General features: G+C 31.6%; 1 protein-coding gene across 1 annotated transcript in view; it reads right to left on the bottom strand.

Moving 5' to 3' along the window:
- The window catches only part of LOC106467550 (WD repeat and FYVE domain-containing protein 3-like), a 104,378-nt gene that overhangs the window by 67,590 nt on the left and 12,051 nt on the right, over positions 1-24,737 (bottom strand). The window contains exons 3-17 of the mRNA XM_022395746.1: positions 22,839-22,962; positions 21,914-22,188; positions 20,386-20,578; positions 17,477-17,663; positions 16,667-16,833; positions 15,109-15,164; positions 13,906-14,052; positions 12,396-12,493; positions 11,414-11,589; positions 10,574-10,666; positions 9,373-9,566; positions 7,836-7,974; positions 6,704-6,804; positions 4,988-5,124; positions 3,115-3,213 (exon numbers count right to left, since the gene is read on the bottom strand). Coding sequence (XP_022251454.1) covers positions 3,115-3,213; positions 4,988-5,124; positions 6,704-6,804; positions 7,836-7,974; positions 9,373-9,566; positions 10,574-10,666; positions 11,414-11,589; positions 12,396-12,493; positions 13,906-14,052; positions 15,109-15,164; positions 16,667-16,833; positions 17,477-17,663; positions 20,386-20,578; positions 21,914-22,188; positions 22,839-22,962 — 2,186 coding nt within the window. The remainder of the gene's footprint in view (positions 1-3,114; positions 3,214-4,987; positions 5,125-6,703; positions 6,805-7,835; positions 7,975-9,372; positions 9,567-10,573; positions 10,667-11,413; positions 11,590-12,395; positions 12,494-13,905; positions 14,053-15,108; positions 15,165-16,666; positions 16,834-17,476; positions 17,664-20,385; positions 20,579-21,913; positions 22,189-22,838; positions 22,963-24,737) is intronic.

The following is a 24,737-nucleotide window of genomic DNA, read 5'->3' as shown; positions in this document are numbered from 1 at the left end:
GTAGTAGTAGTAGTAGTAGTAGTATATATATATATATATATATATATATATATATATATATATATATATATATATATATATATATTTTTTTTTTTAACGTTGTACATTTGCTGTTATGTTAAACATACACGTATATTAAAGTTTTTTCTTCATTACCCATTCAAGCCGTCTCCAGCCATTATTATTCATTGAGTAAATTACAACTTGTGTGGCAGGATTATTAGTTAGACACAGTTCCAACGGCAATAAAACAAAATTAATTATAAACAGATCTATACTGTTAAAAGTTTTAAGCTATTAAGAATGAACAACTGTAGTTTCCTGTTACAATTTGCAGTCATTCTAAAAAGTAAAAAAGGGGTAATTTAGATTTATTTTGTAATTTTTTATAGTGATTACAAGGTTGGTCAAATCAACCATGTGTATACAGAGGTATGGGAGAAAAATAACAGATAAAATATAAAGTTTTACTGAAAAAAAAAACATTTGATATGCATTTAGGAGGTTTTAGAGATTATACAAATGAAATTTGAAACATTTCAGATGAAGAAAAGTACTTTTAATCTTAACGAGAAAATCACTTTTAAGTTGGAACAGCCAACACTCTGACTCCATATATTCCTGGACAAATCTTCAGTAAAAGCATTTAACTTTAAAAAATCTAATTTTTTTGTGTACAAAAGACTTGTAATGTATAGTGAAAACTTGCCAAATTTCAGGAAGAAACACAAAACATATTAAAAGTTATAGTACAAAAACTGATGGTTTCTTTGTGATTACAAGCTCAGACACATCTACCGAGCCCATACGGAAAGAGTAAGTTGCCTAGTTTGTTGAATTTCTTGAAATATGATCTATAAACTATTGTATTTTACATATACTTACTATAAATCATGAACAAAACAAACTATGTTACATCAGTCAGGTTAAGTACTGGGCCTGACCACAGAAAAACAAAGTGTATGAATCGTAACTATTGATAAAAGAAAGTACTGGCAGCATAACATAATAACTTCTTTTGTGGGGTGGAGGGATAATCACCTTTCTTCCCTGTGTATCAGGTTTACCTTTTAGCTTTAAATTTAAGTCATGTTTAGCCAAAGCATTGTAGTTTAGCTGTGTATCTAAAAATCTTAGAAGAGCACAACTCAAGCTCAGTAAAGGCACGAGAAAATGCATCACACACCGATGGATTATTGTTGTTTATTAAACCAGAAGTTTTTCAAAAGCTTCTAGGCACTTGCATTTCCCCCCAGCTAATAAGTGGCTTTGAATGCACATATGTGTCTCAAAGTGCAGTTCAAACAGCTTGTAGAAACCACTACACTCATCTTCCATTTGGGTGTGACAACACCCGGAGTAAAAATAAAACAGAAGCATGGTCAAGTAAGTATAAGCCATAACATAACACTGATGATAATAATTACACTTCAGCAACTTACTCTAGTTCACACCATTACAGTTATTGTCATGCAATTTGATAATGCAAGTAGCATCCATATCACTTGTCTATCATAACTGAACCGGCTTGATGAACTCTAGTATTGGTCAAAAACACCTCATGAGCATACTGATATCACTACTGTGTCTGTCATAACCGAACCGGCTTGATGAACTCTAGTATTGGTCAAAAACACCTCATGAGCATACTGATATCACTACTGTGTCAATCATAACTGTTCGGTTATGATTGACACAGTAGTGATATCAGTATGCTCATGAGGTGTTTTTGACCAATACTAGAGTTCATCAAGCCGGTTCTAGCTTAATGAACTCTAGTATTGGTCAAAAACACCTCATGAGCATACTGATATCACTACTGTGTCAATCATAACCGAACCAGCTTGATGAACTCTAGTATTGGTCAAAAACACCTCATGAGCATACTGATATCACTACTGTGTCAATCATAACCGAACCAGCTTGATGAACTCTAGTATTGGTGAAAAACACCTCATGAGCATACAGAGTTCTTAGAATTAGTTTAAGGATAGCTATTAGATGCAGAATACCTTCAAGAAAATGTCTGAAAAATATCCCTAAGTAGTTACGTTCTTTTCTAGAAATGAAAGGGTAAAATAGAGGCAGTCTTTAACTACCACATTGTATCACTCATCTAAATCGGATAAAAAAGAAGCAATAAATATACTGTTAGCATTTAAATGTAGGGTTATCTGTATTTTAAATTCTTTATGCATAAAAAATATCCTAGTCAACAATAATAGTTATCAAGTCAACAATAAGACTATAACTGATGAATAACATTTTGGGTTAATTTGACATTAGAAACTGACAAAATAAGGTTGAACTACATGAAATATCGATCAATGACTTCTGAGTCATAGTGACATTTATGGTGCAAAAAGTTGTTTGTTTCCTTGACCATCCAACTTAAACGTTAGCTTGAAATTCACAAACACCCAAAATTTCAAATAAAAAATATTTATCATCAATCTTTATATGTAAGTGAGACTCAAAAATAACTTTTCTACTTATTCAAGTTCCACAAGTGTCTCACAAGAGGGGTTTCAAAGGCATAATTTCATAAACTGATGTTTCTAACCAAGCACCCACATACTGACTGTAACCATATTTACATTCATATTCATTACGTATGTAACTTTTACAAAATGTTTGGTGAAATTCTTTGAAAACTTGATAAAAAGATGATGATGAAATAAGATGGCCATATTCTTATCTTATACATTCAATGGTCAGTTGTTATTAAGTGTTTCTTTAAAACCAGTAAGATAATTTTTCTGAATAAATCTCATACACTTACCAAAAAACAAGCAAGGTCAAAAGTGAGAGAACACTTGAAAATTACCATCAATATCATATGAGCATGTTCACCACATTAGGATCATTCTAACATAGATTTGAGAAATTTATTTGCAATTCATTTATAGATAAATATAAATTACTTCAGGGTAATTGTAACTTAAATAATTGGTTGTCCCCCTCTTCTCATAATTACTTGTCAACAACAACAACAAAAAAAAGATTGGTAAAACTTTATTTAAAGATATCAACTTCATTCACAGACAAAAAAAAAAACAGGAAAAGAGCTAAAAATGTTTCCTTAAGAAAATGAATAAACATAAAAATAATTACCTGTCAAATGTGTCTAATGCCATATGATACAGTAGTCGCATGATCAAACAGCCAGAAATAAGAGATACTGGAACAGCTCTTCCACTCATCACTGGTTCACTGATTGATTAAAAAATAATTAGAATCATTTAATTAAGTTCCTTATTAGTTACTTTATATCAGCGTTTCCCAAACTATGTTCCGCAGAACACTGCTGTTCCATCCAAGATTGATAGGAGCTCCGTAAGAAAATCATGATTTTAAATTTTAATAAAATATTCAACACTTTTTTTGTACGATCATAACTTATTATGAAATATTTTCCTATGTATTAGAATTAGATAATATTGATTTCACATTGAAGAAGAATTATAGAAGATGCCATATCTATTCTACATAATATCTTATTGGTGAGGTTTGTACCTACAATATATTATATGCATTGAAATGTAAAAATTACTTAATATGTAATTTGATTAAATAAATACAAATCTAAAGGGCACTGTGCACACAACATACCCTCTACACCGATTTTTCACGTGTCTAGTCTTCCGTAAGCTTTTTCACAGCTGAAAAATGTTCTGTGGCCAAAAAAGTTTGGGAAACGCTGCTTTATATCCATCATCGGACAATACTACATAATGTTAAACATATTCTCTGAGAGCCTATTCAATATTAGTCTTCATAACAAGCAAAGATAGTCTTTCTTTATAATAAGAGAACAATAAAGTGCTTATTAAATTCAGTTTTTATGGATATCCCACATTTCTATACTGCAGAATCACCCGAGGTTTTCAACCATGCAGCAGTATTAAGACATATACAACTGAAATAATTAATTTAGATTATTATAACCTTTAACTTTAATATATGAAGCAACATTGTTACAAGCAGTTTATCTCTAGTTCCCCCAATTGTGTGCTTTAAATACTAACATGAAGATACACAAGGGCTATGTGCACGAGCCATTATAATTTAGGAGAAACAAAACATACATTCAGTAGGAAATAAACACTGAGTATTGGTTGATTACACAGCCAATAACATTACTTAGTAAAAGAAAGTATATTAAATCCTTTCTCTGACATATATATAACAAGAGGACTGACAAGATATATATTGAATTTAGCTAAACTAAGTGAAATTGAGAAAAGAAATATTGTACATGATGAGTTACACACAATGAAAACACTCTATTAATCAAAGATACAATATACAGTGTGTGTGTGTTTGTACTTAATTCTGGATGCTGGATGGTCACCTTTCACTGATTTGTGAATATATTAAATTCTCTTTCTTCCCTCGAGATGTATTCCCACTAACCAATTAACTCAGAATCAGTTACATAAATATTTAAATCTAATATTTCATAGTTAACAGGAAATGTTGGATTTATCCACACGATGTGAGGCTTCTCTTTCAAACAAATGGGTGGCTGTAACCATTGAGACATCACCTGGCCTACATTTGGAGGACACTGGCTGTTTACATTCTTGCGTGACATGCAGCGTTACAGCCTCACCACCCATGGGCAGAATAAATGTTATCTCCATTGAACGACAAAGAAACAAAGGCAGTTAGAACAAAATTCTTATAATGCTCCCATGTCCCCAATGGCAGAACACAACTTTGTGACGAATGGGCTAAAAATCTCACGGACCCTCAAATTCACAATCCAACACACCAATCATTAGACCACTTTATCGTTAAGATAATTTGTTACATAAAATGTAATTACCAAATACCTTCCTTTTGAAACAGAACAGATAAAATGCTAACTGAAGAACACAGCAGTACACACAAAAGGTAGTATCGGATTTAATGAGTTTAAGGAATCTAGATGACAGAAAGTTAACACTAGTATACATTACAAACATTTATCAAAACAACATACCAAATGTCTTCAGCTATGAAAAGTGAATGAAAAAAATCTGTTCCGGAAAGTTCAGGATTACTAAGGGTTGTCACCTCTTTCTCAGATGAAAAACAACCAAGTAGCCTTACTGTATCTGTCAGACTTGTTTGGCATATCTGGAAGAACATGAAGGAGAAAAGAAAAGTTATTTTGGTCATTATTTACTTCACGAAGACAATCATGTAAGTAACCTTCGAATTTTTCATTGAAATCGTAAACAGTAGAATCTTTTAACTTGTCACTGAAAGAAATTATAGATGCAAATGTAGGACTATCTTTTAAAATCTTTGAAAAATTATTTCTCAATAATTTCTAAGCTTACATTTATAAACTTCAAAGCTTTTGTCAAAGTGTTTCATATCATATGGGAAACTTCAAAATCTCTCCATGCCCTGTATGCTTTTTGGTTTTAACTTAAAGCTATTTATAACAGTTGAAAGTAAATTTCCTATTTTTAACTTTCAGGAGATGAATGATACATGCAGACTAATATTTAAAAAAATAATAATACCAGTTTTGATTTAGATTCATTATGTTCACAGCACTGAATGGGTTATAGATCTGCAAGTCAATTAAAATATCTTATAACATTCATCTTTTGGAAAATAGCTCTAAATGTCTCCATAAAATAGAAGAAAAAAATCAGAAATGCAACTTTCAAAAACTATTCATTTACAATTTTTTGAGAAGAAATGTATACAGGGAACTACCCTGATTATATCTACATTTCATTACAAATTTAAAAAATAAATTAACTTTTTCATTCATTAGCTTCTACATACAATTTAGTTTGAAATTAAATTATGTGTGTCTCAAACCAAGGTTTTAACCCATTCACTGTGACTGGGACAAATGTTTCCCATTGTCAACGCTGTTTACACATTCCTCTGTTGAGTCTAGGTTCATAATTTTGACTATCATCACTAGATTAGCGGTTATCTCATGCGCTGTTTTCAAGTGTATTATTTATTGTCAAACCAATAATTTATTTAATTTGAAAAAAATGTTTTGAATTTGTACAGCATATATTTTTCTTACTTGATCTGTTTTAATTACAGTTTTATGTCAAAACAAGAACCTAAAGCACTAACTGAAAATTTTATTAGAACATTTACATCAAGGTATAACATGCTATTTACTGGTACATGTTAAAGAGGTCGGTCATCTACTATATAAACATGAAAAGCCGTCTGTCTGTCACACCGATATCTCGACCGTTGCAGTACTAATCAACACGTAACTTGCACGAAACAATGGCATTTTCTGCCACAACAAGCCATATATGTAGATGGTTATCTGGTGACACGCAAGGTCCTAATAAAATCGTCAGTTATTCTAGCTCGTGAGTAAATACCCCATGCAATAGCATGTGAAAATCATACACAGAATTATTAACAAGCCTTTCTACTTATGATCTATATAAATTTTCTCAAAATATAATTATCTAAATTTCAATATAAAAGTAATTATTCTTCATTTTGCTAACTATCTTCACACAAATTACATGACAAAGTAACAAATAAAACCCACATGGCTTTCTTATTCTGACAAAGCTAACTGCTGAAAAGAAAAGTACTATAACTATTTTCAATCTTTCCAAACTTTTACTGTCATGTACAGTAAACTCTGATCAACTGTTTAAGAGCACTATTACCATATCTTACATGAAAGTAAACTAAATGTTCTGAATACTACCTCAGAGGCAAAAAATCTTGCATTTCCAGGTTCATATCGCATAGCCATAGTCAAAGTATGAAGTACTGTTCTTAGCAATATGAGAATCTCTTTCTGAGGAACTGAAACAAACAATTTATAAATCAGTATAAAGAATAACAGAATAGGTACTTCAACTATTATTGTCTCTTTGTCATACTTATTATAACTTTTAAGATCTTCAAATATTATCCTTGCATTGTCCTTATACTTTATACAAACAGGAGTTGGACGAAAACTAGAAACACTCAGTAAAAGCAATTTAATAACGTGTGGTTCCAGCCTTCGGCTGTTCTGAAGTCTTAGGTTCCATTCTTCAAGGAGACAATCTGACATAAGGCACAGCAGTTTCTAACTAAGAGGTCATTGGAATAACAAATTAATCAATTAGCTGAGGATCTAGTCCATTTAAAATTGAGAAGAAAAAAAAATGGGCACATACTTAAGCAAGTATTTCTATTTTATTGTCAAAACTCTGTATATCTGTTTAAAAAGTCAAACTACTGTTAGAGATAAAAGTTAAACAACGTAAAAACAACTTCAAAAAAATGTTTGTGGAATAACTCTGACAAACAGCTTTTCGTTACACACTAACCAGAGCAAATGTCTTATAATTGTTTTTACCATCAGTTTGACATGTTCGGGAAATCTAAACACCTTTTACTGTATATGGTGCAACTACTCAATTTTAGTGTAATATCACCTTATGTTCCACAGACTAGTGAACTGTGACTAGTGAGCTGTTGTTACTGTATATGGTGTAACTACTCAATTTTAGTGTAATATCACCTTATGTTCCACAGACTAGTGAACTGATGATGATATTCGAAAATAATGCATGCACCACTGTGGACAAGGAGAGAAACGGTTAGTAGTTAATGAAAATTATATATCAAATTAGGTGGTAAATACCTGACAAACCACAAAAAATATATATTCAACTACATTTGTATTTCACAGAGTTAAAATACTGCTATCAGCAAGGAAGTAAAAATGAAACAATTGTTTTAAAATATATTGATTGATCAAAATAATACAAACCAATTTCAAAACAAGATAAATGAGATAATGAGTTTTATCTGGATAGTGGAACATAATTTCCAATTACACTAACCATCATTCCAAGGGGGTCTAGGTGGATCAGCAAGGCACCCTTCCATAGACACAAGAACCGAGACTACGTATACAAATCCTCCAACTTTTCGAAAAACTGTTCTTGTGCGATGACTTTCTCCCAACACATACAAAAGTGACTAATAAAAAACAAAATAAAGCCAAGTTAGTTCTTCTTTTGCATAATTGGATGTGTTAGTATCTAACGTGCACTATAGTAATAAGGACTGTTTGCATTCAGTTATGACATGAAGCTCAATTAATTGTAATAATGATGACTCTTCTGAAGCTTTCACACATACATCCTTCTATCCACCTTTACATTTTCAAACATCACTGTAAATGTTTGTTTGTTTTTGAATTTCGAGCAAAGCTACACGAGGGCTATCTGTGCTAGCCGTCACTAATTTAGCAAAGCTACACGAGGGCTATCTGTGCTAGCTGTCCCTAATTTAGAAAAGCTATACGAGGGCTATCTGCACTAGCCATCCCTAATTTAGGAAAGCTATACGAGGGCTATCTGCACTAGCTGTCCGTAATTTAGCAGTGTAAGACTAGGGGGAATGATACTAGTCAACATCACCCATTGCAAACTCTTGGGCTACTCTTTTACTAACGAATAGTGGGATTGACCGTCACATTATAATGCCCCCATGACTGAAAGGGCGAGCATGTTTGGTGTGACGAGGATTCGAACCCACGACCCACAGATTGCGAGTCGAGCTCCCTAACCACCTGGTCATGCCAGGCCTACTGTAAAAGTTTGGGTGAATAAGTAACACAACAACCTCAATTTGAAATTCCTCAAAAAATATTGTAAAATATTCTACAGGTAAATTAGAAATCTATTTAAGAAGTATATATAGCAGTACTTTGAATATATTTTTGGTACACAACCCAAGACTCTTGGAAACTTAGTTGTTATTCTGTTTGGTGTTATGTTTTTACAATTTTGTCACAAGCATCCTGTTCAAAACTTATATACAACTCATTGAAAGCAAAATTTTATCGACTGTATATCAGGAAACTGAAGTTATTTTATTTTCCATGTCAAATATTAGCGATGAGCAAAACATAATAACTTAGGATGTACGGAAAACTTCACTTAAAGATGAAGTTTAACTATAAAATTTAAAGCTATTAGAGATCTTATACTAATAAGTAGCTAGTAAGTAATTAAAATTAAACAGTACTGAATACAACCAGAACAAACTATTAAAAGTGACATTAAAAAGATTGAGATTAAGGAGTGATGAAGATATACAATTCAACACACAAAATCTCATATAAGTACTGGTTTGGGTACATACGCAACTACACAGAAATATGCATTTTTGAAAATTATCAATACAAATCTTAAAAGTTCCACACTGGAGAAGATAACTGGAGACTTAAATTATTCATATATATATATACATTAATACACAGAGTTACATGATGACTAAGGTAAAGAAATAAAACATCACCACACAGACAGACACTACAAAATTAAGATCATTCCACAGAAAGCCATTTCACACGACCGCTCCTAGACGTACCTTTAATATATCCACCTTCAGGTCTAAAGCTTTTATAGGAGCAGAATGCATCAAACCTAATAAAGTTCCCATATCATCATCCCCTCCTGTATTCAGTACCAACTGCTGAACAATTCCTAAAGCATCGTTGCGACAATTTGGATAGGGAACTAAATTGTGGGCACATCGAGCTCCACCACATTCCCGAAACACATCTAAGAAGGAAAGTTGTTAAATATGAATTAAAACACAAAACTTAAAAACCACATAAGACAGTAAACATTTAAAAATAAAAAAATCATTTTTTTTTAAACTGATTATGGACTCTAAAAATTATTCGTACAAATATCCCGACAGACTAGAAGATACCAATGAAATTCTTTGTTAGTCAACAATATAAATATCATACATGCTAAACAAATAAATAAACTCTCATTTCCAATATTTTTCTATTCTATAAAAAGGTATAAACAAGGTAACCATTGTAAGAAACACAGACCAATATTTCTAGAGGTCTCTCTTCAGCAATGTTTTGTATTAAAAACTCTGGTTAAAAGAGCCATTTATCAAAATATTACAAAAAACATTTCATATCGATAAATATTAGTGTTAAAGAAACTGAACAGTGAAAAACAATGTTTCTAAGTTAGGTTTAGAAGGCTGAAATAGTAAAAAACAAATCCACAATTATGTACCTCCAAGCCTTTAAAGAGGAAATATAGTAATGTCTCATCATTATACAGCATGCTATCTATGACAATCACAGACTGGAAATAAAACCCAGAAAATTGCCACGATAATGATAAAGATTTCCTTTTTGAGTATTTATGTATGAGAAAGCCTTTGTGTTGCTATGTTTTTAAGACATCTTTTACAACTAACAAAATTAAAAATAGATGTAACTTCACCCAAAATTTGCATATTCAATGTAATTTTACATAGATCAAATACCATGATACACTTCTTACTCCATCTAACGAAACAAATGCAGTAATACTGATGAGAGCAGGAACAGGTAATTTCAGAAGATTGAGAAAAGTGTGTGGGGTATAATGTAGAGCACAAAGTTCACACACTTGCCATAACTTAGAGATATGAAGTTTTACTATCCTAAAATGGTCATCTTTTCACTCAATTTTTACTGTAGCAAGCCTGATCATCAAGTTCAAGAACTACATTTGAACTTAAAATACAAAATGGGAAATTTTGATTGGTTACTTACTAGCATTGTTTACATTGTTTTTCAGCAGGACAATATGAGCCTCCATCACTAATGATCCAAGCTTACACTCTTCATGAGGAATAACTACAGGAGCTGCAAAACAAAACACTGTACATTAGTATCCACCAATCTCCACATCAATGTGTTTCCTGTGGGAATAAAGATTGAACTGTGACCAAAATAGACAATTCTCTGTGTAGAAAACAATGTAGTATAATATGTAATTTGATATATTAAATATCTGGCTTTCTATTGGTTATAAATAATATAGTATTAAACATCAGAGAGAACTACTGGCAATTTTTGAAAGAGAGGATCTGACAGGGTGGCATGGCAAGAGGGGTCTGATTTTTTATTTGATGGCTCTGTAACTAAATAAAATTGAAGGCTATAAAAATCATGCTTTGTCCAAGCAATGACAACATTATAATGAGTAATTTACATTATATTTCGTACTCCTTTGAGGGGTGGTAAATAAATTAGAGAAGAGGAGATTACTAGAGAGAAAATGTCACAATTCTCATACTAGGGGAAATTCAGAATTTTGTTTTTTTAATTGCCTTATAAGATTAAGAACTTAAAATTTGTATACTAATAAAATTTGGATTATTAGCAATGTTTTTTATTCCACATTTATTCATATACCATGATAAGAAAGTAGTTTAATTAAATTTTGAATGTAACTCACTAAAACCTCACGACATCCACAGAAAAGATTCCCATAGCCAAAGTGTTAAACAACACAAGAAAAACACTATTTTTTTTTTTTTCAAATATAATCAAAAGTAAAAATGTTATATTTCTAAAACTTATAACAGAAAAAGTACAAAAAAATGTCACCTTGAAATTCTCCATCAACTTCCACACACACTTCCTTCAACAGAGTAGCATATCTGTGAAGGCAGGTCACTAGCACTTCTAGAAGGCCTACTTCTCGAAAAACATCTTTAAATACACTGTTGTAATGTAAAATGTTGAGAAGAGTCTGAAGGCATGTGATACTACATTCTAAAGAACTACAGAGAAACAAAAAACAATTAATATAAAGCATAAAATCTGTAAACACAGAGTACAGATATAAAAAAACAAAGGGCCTAACAAAAATGTGAGAAATTTATTTAAAATACTAAGTTTACAAACATGATTAAGTACCTATAATGAATTCATTGAAATACATATCCAATTAAAAGCTATCTCTAGGTTCACAAGGGAATTCAGTTTTTAGTTGGAACTAACATAAAACCATGAACTTACAAATATCTTTTTGAAACAGACTTATAAACTGAGCAGAAAATTGAATAATAATTTTATGAAAGAACTCTATGTGTCGATATCATTATGTAAAAAATGTTGGCATTTTTCCACGTGTCCTCTGGTGGTCAATAATGTTAAAATGTCAACACACATTACTTTAAAACATATCACAATGTTGCCCACAAAGACGAAGTTAACATATAAAACAATTTTCAAATTTTAGAAAAGTTCTTCATGGAATATATTCTTTCATTCTTTTATAATGAAACTGCATAAAACATTATGTCGTAAGCCAGCTTTTCTTAATGTCTTACACTGAATTTGTTTGGTAACGCTGTCAGCCAAACCACATTTCTGTGTATTTCTCATGCATTAGCACTATTACAGATAATGTTAAACTTCATTTTCAAACACATTATCAGTAAACTGTTAAATTAATCTAATGTAATTAACTGTGACAGAAATGTTTCACTGTAAAACAAATCCTCTGAATCATTTTGTATGTCCACATTATCATCATTATGTGTACAAATTAGTAAGGTTTTAAGTTTTGGTTAAGTTACCTCACCTCTGTGATTTCAGTAGTATGCTCAAACTGATTAATTCTTTGCAGGGTACAAACTTCAAATCTTTCACAACAAATTCCAAGAGTCGGAAAAACTTCACCTAATAGAAGAGTTAATAAATATCTTGTAAATTTTCTTTAAAACAACAAAGTTATATGTGCATCATGTAGACTTGTTGTTAGAAACAGGCAATATCAATATGATTTTTTTTTTATATATGTGCACCTCTGAAAACCTACTTTACGACGTACAGTAAAGGTGCAAGTTGCTTTCATTGGATTACTATTTATTTCGAAAGAATTTTTTTATTTCATGCACACTTCAAAATCAGTTTTAATCCTCCAATAACAATAATAAACAAACAAACAATCAAAACAGGGGGATAAAAATCTTTATAATGTAAGAAAATAAAAGCAAAATAAACTTCAGAGGAGTAAAATACTTAATTTAAGAATTCAGCTCACATTTAACTGAGTATTTGAAAAACTTTAAGAACATATTGTCTCATTAAATTCAAGTCATTATATAACAGCCTCTCATCATAAATATTCAGTAGGTCACATTATATTGAACAAAGTTAACATAATAATAGCTGGAGACGGCTTGAATGGGTAATGAAGAAAAACTTTAATATAAGTTTAACATAACAGCAAGTTTTTCTTCATTACCCATTCAAGCCGTCTCCAGCCATTATTAGTCTCAAAGTGAGTCCCTCGTTATCAAACTTAACATAAAATTTAAGGATAACAAAGGACCTATTGATCTATTTAGGCTGATCCATCTACATAAAGAAAAAAAAAAAAACTCAAATCCAGCCCTTATCATTCAAATATTTATCAAGCCTTCCCTAAAACTCCCTTAAATTTACTGAATCCACCACATTTGTAGGCAACTCAAAGGCTACCCACCCCATTAGTAAAATAAAATTGTCTTAACTGAAAATGACTCCTTCCTCCCAAAAATTATATATTTGTCCCTTAGTTTTAACATTCTCACCCTCATGTTTGAGAAAAGATGATGCACTGACAATATGAATTCCCTTAACAACTCTTCTTTTTCAATAAAAAACACAATTTCAGAGATATTCACCTGTCCTCATATGATAAGACAGAACATAATAAATTCTAAGCTTTGAAAATGATCCTGTAAATTGGGTCAAAAGAGTCCTACAGACTTAGAGGTAAGATTTCATGTGGCCTTTTCATGAGGTGATTGTCTACAAAGTTAATCAATTTTGATATCCTTCACCAATGGATTAACTCAGAATTTCAGATTAACTCCAAACCTGTATATGTCAACTGTTGAAAAAAAATCGCACACACAGATTGATAATGGTGGTAGGCAGTGAACATTTCTAATCATGAAGAAAGATTTATGTGCTACTTATAGTTTAATTTTCCTTTACTAGAGGAGTTGCCATAACCTATCCTGTATATTTCACAATCACATATTAGGTTTTCACAATACTTAAACTCTTTTAATTCTACAAAACCATTATAGAGTTTAACTTACCTGAACATCAACGGGTTTATGATGAATTTTTTCAGCAAACTGTGAAAGAGTATGCTGTGATTCCAGAATGAAGTAATTGGCTTTATCAGAATGATATATAGTGCTGATAGCATCAAAAAGGAGGTGACAAAGATATGGCGTTTGTGCCTAGTAAACAAACAGAAGAGAGTACAATAATTAATCAGTTGTCCTTATAAGATTACGAGTTTATGGTAGAATCTATACCAGTAGACGTTAAAACCCACCATGACTTTTAAGCACAGAACAGTTGCAGGCCATCCATGCTTTATGGTACAGACGTAGATATATAACTTAGACCAAATCTACTGATAGCCTAGTATATGAACATACCTCGGCTGAACAAGATAATTTCTGACTATAACTGGTATCTTTTGATGGGGTACACCCATGGCTTGAGGGCTTATCAAACTAAAGTTTGGGGTTAAATCACTGCAGTGGCCTTAGTGCATATAGTCCATTTGCCAAGACTCACAACAGGGATAGAACCAAAAATTTTAGTAGTGTAAGCCCTCAAGCTTAACACCACTAAGCACCAGAGAACGAAAGCAAACATCTGTACAAGTATTTTTAAATCAAATTTAACATCTATAAATGGTGTTTGGCTAAATTATTTTACAACTACAGCATTACATAAAAATATGTAGCTATTATTACTATCATTTATAGCACTTGCATTTCATATTTTACTTCAACAAAATTAAAATGTCCCTGAAGAAGTAGCATCAGTGTCAAGTGAAAAAAAAAATCTAAATGTCATTAAATCCTTCAACCCAAGTGGACGCTACCAGAGTCCGGCCGAAAATCCGGATTTACTCATGGAACAGTGACAACACCGAATAACATTTATGTCTCTTTGCCTGAAAACTCATCCAAAACATGTTATCATCCACCTTTTATAAATAAACCAGAAATTTTATAAGGCATGATGATAATTATTAGGACATCATGAAAATAATTCTGGCAGAATGAGCAAAACATTATGAGTATAAAGAATTAAACACTGAAAAGCTAACTCCATAGTTTGTAATAATAACACTGAGTTATTAACTCTTGGTTTCTACTGTTGTATTAAAATATCAAGCGAGTGCAATACGCCGGAACATTTACTTTTCCAAAAAAAAAACATGTCTTTCCAATGTTCTCATATATATATATATATATATATATATATATATATACTACCTTTACAAATGTTGTAAGAAGAACTTGAAAAGCCTGAATATTCCTCACACTAGTACCTATTTTACAAAAAAAATATGTTTATGAATTACACAGACTTCTAGTCATGAAAAAGAACAAATCCAAGCTTGACATTTTTGGAGACTTACCAAAGTATTTTAAGTACAGTTTTCTTCAAGATAAAACCTGTACATGTTAACACCATTTTTTATGGTAACCACAATAATCTTTCTTTTTGAAAAATACATTAACAGAAAAATTTGTGTAAAATACAGAATACTTATAATTTACATATAAGCTAAAGGGAGGGGGGTCTATATTCGATTAACACAATAGATTAAAATAACTATGATAAATATTTCATTACTATGTGTCTCAATAACTGTTTTGAGAGAACAAAACATGCAGCCAGCTTCAGCTATATATGAAACTTAAATCTCTTCCCAGCTTCAACCACCCTTCTCCTAAAACTGCCCATAAAATACCTAGTAGTTATGTTTTTACTAAGACTCTCCACCCAAACCATTAACATAAAAAAAGACTATTTATACTTATTACAATGTAAAAACAATCTGACTTCCATCACCTTTTCTAAACAAAACAAAATTAAATAACAATATTACAAACAATTTAGTGTATTTTGCTGCTTTATTCAGTTTTGAAAATAAAGTAATTTGGACCTTGACCATTAAATTCACGCCTGGTTTCAAAGCAACTTTGTTAATGTCTTAGAATCGAGCACCCTGAATCCAGTCCATAACCCTATAGGACATCTCTGGGATCATCTGGAGAGATTAAATCAAAAGAGTAGAACAACATTTCAATGTTCACGACTGGCTGAAATTTTAAACCATTAGAGTCATTATACACTTGTCCAAATCTTGCTGAATGCATGGCTCAAGGTTAACTACAATAATATTCTGTATTAGTTATTCAGATTAACTACAATGATATCCTGTATTAGTTATCCAATTAAATTAAAATGCTGCACAGAGCAAGCTGTAATTTCAACTTCCAAAATACAGTTCAGGACACGTCAGTCATCAAAGCCCATCTTACATCCTATTGGAAACCTAGAAACCGTAGTTTCAAGTAAAGATGCTCTTCTCAGTCTGGCTAACTGAGGAAGGACATAAATGTTAGTTAACTGCAATTATCTGAAGTTTAGATTTAAAATGAAAGGATCTTTATTATCTTCTGAGCTGAAATATACAAATTAAATATCAATTTTTTTTAAATAATACGATACTTGAAAAATGAAAGCTATTCAAAAATACTTTAAAATTTTGATTTAAAAATACCACAATGAAGTGGTAAAGCTTATTATTTATTAATATTTCTTAAATTTAAAAAAGGATAACACAGTAATGTTTTCAAATCGATAATGGAAGTATTAGAACAGTTTCAGAGTTATCGCTTTAACAGTCCCAGTAACAGACTATTAGTAATAGCATGCAGTACGAAAGTTAATTCAAAGCATTTGTATAGGGGCACCAGTTCCTACACAACTTTGTTTAATTATAAGGTAAACAAACAGTATCTGAAAAATATAATAATTAACCTCTCCCCATAGGCTGAGGTAACACAAATCCTGGGATTTGAAAGAGACTTCCTGAAGTAGCATGGCTGGGTTTTAGCTCAAAAAATCCACAAGTGGTCAGGGAGGCCAATAATAGTATAAGATTACGAAGAGCTTCACAGGCTTCTAGTGAGGTTTCTCTTTCAAGCCTATATAATGACAAAAAAAAAAATTCTTTCACATTACATGGTTTACAGGCAATTACATCACTTACCTAATCTTTTAGCTTTACACAACATGAAAAAAACAATCACTCAGTCTAAGTACCCAAACACACAACAACAACAGTCACTTTGTTTGCATACGCATATAGCAGATTTGTAAACTTAAGATGTATGGTTGTAAATACAGACAATGGTTTCAGTCAAACGTATACACAAATCCTCAACTTACTGTTACCCAGCTTTCAGTTTCAGCTTCTTGGAAAGCAAACTAGCATAAGTATTTAATGTACAACAAATTGGAATTACCCCATTAGCACTCATTTTGATACTCCAGAAAAATATTCCAAGTTCAAAAGTACAATACATTTTTATATTTTTCTCAAAAGCATTTTGTTTATTTGTTCTTTTTTTGAGAATGACTACTTTAGCCTGAGACGAAAAACAATTATGTCTACATTAATCATACAGTTTTGAATACCACCTCCAAATACATTTGCTGACGCAAATTACAACTCAGTTTGTGGCACAAACTGGTATCTTACATGTTTAATCATAAGAGCTTTACAACATTAAAAAAATAGGCATCTGAGCAATTAAGATATTTTCAGCAAAAGATCCAAATACTCACTTTAAGAGGAATTCTGATATAAATATATAACCTTGACATGAACGGAAATCGTCAAGTAGAAGCTGAGAGACTTCACTGGAATCTTTCAAAAAACAAAATATTGTGACAAACATCTCAACAATCTCCAATGGGGAAAGCTCCTGAACTCGCTGCATGTTTTCCACACACTGGGCAACACACCCTTTACCTGTAAGCAAATATTTCTGTTTATTAAACGGTACATCTATCTTTAAACCAGCCTGCTGTAGTTCTTCTTGAACAATATGAAAATAAGCTGTATTAAATCGTGTATGTATAAACATGACTTATTTTAATTAACCTTAAAAAAGCTATTCCTTATTTGCCAAATTTTACACAAATTAACTACACCTAAAATATGTTTGACCATCATATTTCTGTAGCCAATGACAAAAGATTATAATTCAGGTACATCTATCTATTAAGTTTTTTCATGGCCTAGGTTTACAGTTGAAATCATTAATCTCATGTTTATGAACTCATCATCACGACACGTAAATATAATACACAAGCTAAAATACCCATCAATCAAATGTTTAAACTTAATTAAAACAATGTAAGTTTAACAGCAGTCATATATTTCAAAATAATAACTTCAACATAAACTTTATCTCAAAATTGTAAAATTATAACAAAACTTCTTAATTAACAACATTTGTGATTTGCTTTTCATCTACCAACAAATAAAGATTTTGAGGTGATCACAACCTTGAACACCCTACATCTCATTGACCATAAGAAAAGCATCGTTGTTTGAGAAACAATCCAGCAACTTTCATTCTTTGACCTTGAATCCCTTAGAATATTCCACATAGTCTAAAGTGTCAACCTGTCAAGATTGTTTGAAATTGACTCAATAGATTGTAAGTAATTAACCAAATGGCTTTACAAAATAGAAATAGGGTTAAGTTCAATTTTGACCACCTTAGAACATTTTCCGATAGTTCATAGTGTTTACATACAAATTTTGGTTGAGATTGGCCCAATAGGCTCAGAGGAGTTAGAATGCAAACAAATACACATTTTGTGTAATAGAATGCCTTAAAGAGCATATTGCACAACATTTGATATGAACACAATAACGAATCTTTAAAGCTACCAACCAACCACTAGTTGCTGAAGATCATGAGGTGATTAACTTTAAAATGTTTTATTCTCTCATGCTTTAACAAGAGATGTTAGCAATATTACTGACAACAAGCATTTGTAATGACCTGGATCCTGTAGATATTAATCCTTTAGTCGTAAAAGAGGAAGACTGGGAGATCTATATACATAAACGGGAATGTCTCCCTCCCTCTCTCTGTGGGTCTGTTCCTTATGCACAGCCACACCTTTAGAGCTACAAATTCCAAACTCAGGGTATACAACTTTTTGCAGGATATAATATGGGCTATGTGGCTGCAGGCTCAGAGGCCATTTTGAGGCCACAAATTCAGGCCAAAGTGACCAACATAGCAATTTTTGGCAAATGGGGTAAACTAGTTGGCCTCCAATTGAAGGAGCCGGATTTGTTTGATAATGTTGATGAGGGCTATTATATATGTTTCTTCTCTGTGCGAGGACTTCTCCTAATCATTCTACCCATGATCAATTATGTGTTAAAACTATCTAAAAACTTTGTGGAGCCTTCATTTGTGCTCTTTCCCTCCTTCTCTCTTTCTTCTACACATACATGCCTACACACTAACTCCCCTTAACTCAAAAAGGCTGTTACTTTCCCTCAAACATACACTCACACTCCCTAAACTAAATAGGCTTGCTTCAGCCATATCTTCTGCCTTGCTTGTGTGTACTCACAAGAATCAGCAATACGACGACTTTACAGATACGTTCGGTATCGGCAAGAGAATAAATCAATTCTTCATTAAATGGAACGACAATAAAGTCAGAATACACTGCAAACGACACTTGACCACACAGCAGAAACCAGGACACAAAAAGGTGGGGAATTTTGTTTTGGAAACTTGAAATGTCATGCAAAGCACATGCAAGAAGCAGGAGCAATGTACTCGGTTTTGCTTTGATTAAAATAGCTTTAGCAATTTTTTTTTTGCACATTGTAATTTTTATTGATTGTAATCAAAGTATTTAGTTAGGTAAAGAAATCATTTTGATTTTTTTGCAAAAAAAATCATGATTAATATGGTTGATTTAATTAAAGCAACTCAGGATATTTAAAGCCATTTTCATCCAAGCAACACCAGGTACTCTGCTAGTTGTATAATAAATAAGGCATCAAAACAAGGCAATGGTTTCTGAATAGATTCAAAGTAGGCCAAAGGTGTGAGCTATTATTATTATTATAATACCTGACAAATGAAGATAAAACAGTTTAATGTTGTTAAAGCACTTTTATTGAATGATTGATGAATGTCCAACACACAAACTGTCAATGCAGAACAAGTGTTAAGATGATTATGCTAAATAACTACGAAACTAATTTTTATCAAGAGTCTGACTAACTAAAACGTTAATCTTGAGAAATCTGGTTCTATAAATCAAAATAATATTCAACTACTCTAACATAATCTTAATTTTTCTATTATTAAATATACCCATTAGTTAGTCAAAATACTCATTTCGGTAAACTAGCACATACGTTCTTAGAAAGATATATACTTCATATTTTGTTAAAATAAAAACAGCATTCATGCCTTGTCTTAAATATATAAAATCTGAGTAGCATTTCAATCACTACATATTAAAAAAATTTATGTTACTCAGTTTGTACCTCTGCAAAAAAAAGAATTTAACAAATAACTGAGATATGGTATAGAGGTGTAAGAAATGTTTCATACAAAATCTACTTAATCACTCACAGAATTTCCAAGGCTTAACTTTCTGAGATCCTTTACATTTAAAACTAACATACAATTAAAATTACTTACTATGAATGTAGCTAACAACAGTATCTGTGAGTCCGTGACGTGAGATGGTCATAAGAACTTCCGATGAACTCTTCCTCCAGACAGTATTGTGTACTGGGCACCAGCTAGTGATGGCACTGAACAAAAGCGTGAGGTCGTCCTTCCGAGCAAGTTCTTCTGCTGAGACCGGATGGCTAAACATTCTCACTAAAATCTGTACAAAAAAAGTATCATCACTTATCACAATCTTACCATAAATACAATTTATCATAATCACCCTTCACCACCTTTGAAAAAAAAAAGGATTCACAGCATGACAATTGTTAATCACAATCTCTTCACAATCACCTAAACACACTAAGCAACTCTTATCAAAAGCATTAAAATCAAAGATCAAAAGTCCCAGTTATCACAATGCCGACTGCCTCATAAAGATTCGTCTCGCAAGTGGTGGATCCTGATCAACGGATCTATTAAAGGAATTTATACTCAACCTTCAAAAAAATAAATGATATTATTAGAATAAATGTGTTATCATTTTATGTAACACTTTTGGTTCTTATATGTCACAAAAACATTTTGTTAAACAAAAATTCCACACAACTTTCCTCAGGTGAAGGATAAATACAGAGACAAATTGATCAGTCAAAAAACTTCTTGACATCTATGAAAAACATTTCTTAAACTTAGTCATTTTTATAATATCAGCAAATTTCACAATACAAGTTGAACACCAGTGAACATACTCATTTTTTGAAAGCTTTTTATCTTTTGCTACACTCAACTACCATTGAATAAAACTTTTATCTTCCTTCTTCTTTAGAGTAAATTCCAATTTAACAAAGGGGAAAAAACTAATTACTTTATTATTCTAGCTTGTCCGATACATCACTGTCTTGGGCTAAAAACAGAAAATCTAACCACAATACACAGCTGGTATTGTCAATGAGGAACAAGGACAGTGAGATTCTGTGATCATACTGCATCTGTTTTATAGTACTTATGATTCCACCACTATCGGGACATATTATTGCTCCTTCTAACACCACACAAGTAGCATGTAGATGATTGGAATTCCCCTAATTAGAGTGATACAGATGACATTACAATAACTGTAGAATAATTTAAGTGTTAGGAACAGTACATGAATCTAAGGTCTGTTTCAAATTGACATTCTGCGTAATAAATATGATAAAGTAAATATCATATAATTAACATATACAGACCAGTAATATGGTAGAGATATCACAAGCAATCTATAATATCCATCAGTATAATTTGTGCAAATTTTCATGAAAATCTAAACTAGCCCATCTTAGCCCTTACAGACACCTATCCTTTACCATCACATCTGGTTTAACTCTGGCTTTTCAATACTCTTTGAAAATACATGCTTACATATCTATTGAAAATAATCCAAACTACTTTATCAGTAACATTAGTAAATATACATTTAACTAAAGACAAGAATGAATGCAAACTAAAAACAAAGCTGTGTTATAATTCAATATTGAAACACCTGTTTGTGAAGAAGTAAACAAAGTTATACCTGCACAAATACTTTCTGCAGGAGAATACGGCACTCTCGGGGTGTAAATTCACTTTTTCCATCACATTCCTGAGATTCGTCTACTTGAGGAAGATCAAAAAACAGATACAAGCATTTTACCAAGGTTGACGGTAGAGACGTAAGAGCCATAACTTCAATAACCGAGGAGTCTCCTGCAGCCAGCAAATTGACAGTTGTAAGAAGTATCCATCCATTGCTTTGGTCTTCTATACTTTCTACCTCTAGAAACTTTGCTATTGCACAACTTGCAGCTTCTAACAGAGAAATACGGAAAGTAAGATATAGATACACGTAACTAGAATACATAAACAAGTTCATTCAACATACTACAGTGTATTTTTAACTATCACTGTATATGGTGATTCAAACTTGGCATAAAGCATTCTAGATAAGATATTTTTGCATGTATTTATCTATACATACAGTGCTTTTAAATACAAATAGCTCTAACGTAGTCCTTCTATCACACACTCACACTAAAAAAACCAAACTAGCTAAAAACCTTTGCTTGGGTTAAGGAAAAAAATTTTCATAACTTAAACCTCAAAGTAGTGGAGGTCAAACAATACTTATTCTATAATCATGTGTTATCATTTTATTTTTTTTAAGTGTTTAAAGCAAATGGTACAAAATATAAACTGAAGCCGAAACCAAAGAAGTTTGCTCTATGGACAAAATTTAATTCCTTCAGTACTTAAGTTGGAAGGGATTTGTTTCTTTTTTCAAAATAGTTATGATCTAAAACAACCATGTTTTCTTCATTTGTTTTTTATTAAATTTAAATAAATATTTATAGCAATTTAGTACTACCAAAATATTTCTAATTTCATCAATAACTGGTACCATTTAAGAATAAACAAACTTTCAACTGCTGACAAAATAATACAAGAAGCTTGACCCTTACCAGTACTTTGATTTGATGCCCGCCTTCTTATTTCTGATACCATCAGTTTGCAAACCATCTGGCAGAATGGGACAATATCACTGAACTTTTCTGTTAGTTCACTTCCAGGGCTATTTTCAAATACCTAAAAAACAAAATTATCTATACTATTATTCTGCTTGTTTGTTTGTACGACCATTACATTTTCTGACCAAGAACCTGCTGCATAAGCATGCGTAGTTAGAATGTTTCCCCAAGAAAAACCGCGCATGCACATTATTCACTCGACAACAAACAGTCTGCCTGCAGCAGAGAGCTGCAAAGCTCAGTGATCAAGTCGCTACAATTGCTGTATGAAACAAGAAGTAACAACAAAAGGGGAATGTAAATATACTTTACTAACCATTTTCGTACAACAGAATATTAAAAAATTATCAAAGTTTTTAAACAAGGTTTGACGTTAGGTCACAGAATAACATTATAGGTTTATTTATCGATAGTATTAAGTACAGTGAAGTTTAGTCCTAACTAAACTAAAGTAAAAAAAAAAAAACTTACTCAGGTTACAGTGTTAATTTATCTCTTTATCGCACTTAGACCTAACATAAGTTAAAGTTTTATAAAGTACGGCCTACATACAAGTGGATTTACACATTTCGTTGTCTACGATTACAATTCGTTTGTATTGTGCTAGAACTGTTATATTTAAAGAAGTACTGTTACGATAAACATACTAATTTGGCCGGAAATGTTTTGCGGGTTTGTGCTAGTAAATGAATAATATTTAAATGTAGCATGGAATAATGATATATTAGTGAGTTTATAAACATGTTTTATAAGTGCTATTACAAAACGTGACTATTATTTTATTTATTATGCTGTTTACAGTGTTTCATACAAAAATAATTATAAATTATTAAACATAAGCGTATAAATATATATCTAGAGTTAAAGAAGTCCGTGGTTTAGACATCACATAATATTTGTGTATAATTATAACAAAGGACTGACTTAGATATCCGTGTATACTTATAACAAAGGACTGACTTAGATATCCGTGTATAATTATAACAAAGGACTGACTTAGGTATCCGTGTATGATTATAACAAAGGACTGACTTAGATATCCGTGTATAATTATAACAAAGGACTGACTTAGATATCCGTGTATAATTATAACAAAGGACTAACTTAGATAACTGTGTATAATTATAACAAAAGACTGACCTAGATACCCGTGTATAATTATAATAAAGGACTAACTTAGATAACTGTGTATAATTATAACAAAAGACTGACCTAGATACCGTGTATAATTATAATAAAGGACTAACTTAGATAACCGTGTGTAATTATAATAAAGGACAAACTTAGACACCTAGGTATAATTGTAATAAAAAACTAACTTAGATACCCAGGTATAATTATAATAAAGGACAAACTTAGACACCCAGGTATAATTATAATAAAGGACTAACTTAGACACCCAGGTATAATTATAATAAAGGACTAACTTAGACACCTAGGTATAATTATAATAAAGGACTAACTTAGATACCCAGGTGTAATTATAATAAAGGACTAACTTAGATACCCAGGTATAATTATAACAAAGGACTGACTTAGATATCCGTGTATAATTATAACAAAGGACAAACTTAGACACCCAGGTATAATTATAATAAAGGACTAACTTAGACACCCAGGTATAATTATAATAAAGGACTAACTTAGACACCTAGGTATAATTATAATAAAGGACTAACTTAGATACCCAGGTATAATTATAACAAAGGACTGACTTAGATATCCTTGTATAATTATAACAAAGGACTGACTTACATATCCGTGTATAATTATAATAAAGGACTAACTTAGATAACTGTGTATAATTATAACAAAAGACTGGCCTAGATACCC

This window comes from Limulus polyphemus, unplaced genomic scaffold (genome assembly GCF_000517525.1).
Source record: "Limulus polyphemus unplaced genomic scaffold, Limulus_polyphemus-2.1.2 Scaffold2656, whole genome shotgun sequence".
Taxonomy (NCBI): domain Eukaryota; kingdom Metazoa; phylum Arthropoda; class Merostomata; order Xiphosura; family Limulidae; genus Limulus; species Limulus polyphemus.
The sequence above is the reverse complement of the archived record's forward strand: the minus strand, read 5'-3'. Positions and strand labels throughout refer to the sequence as shown.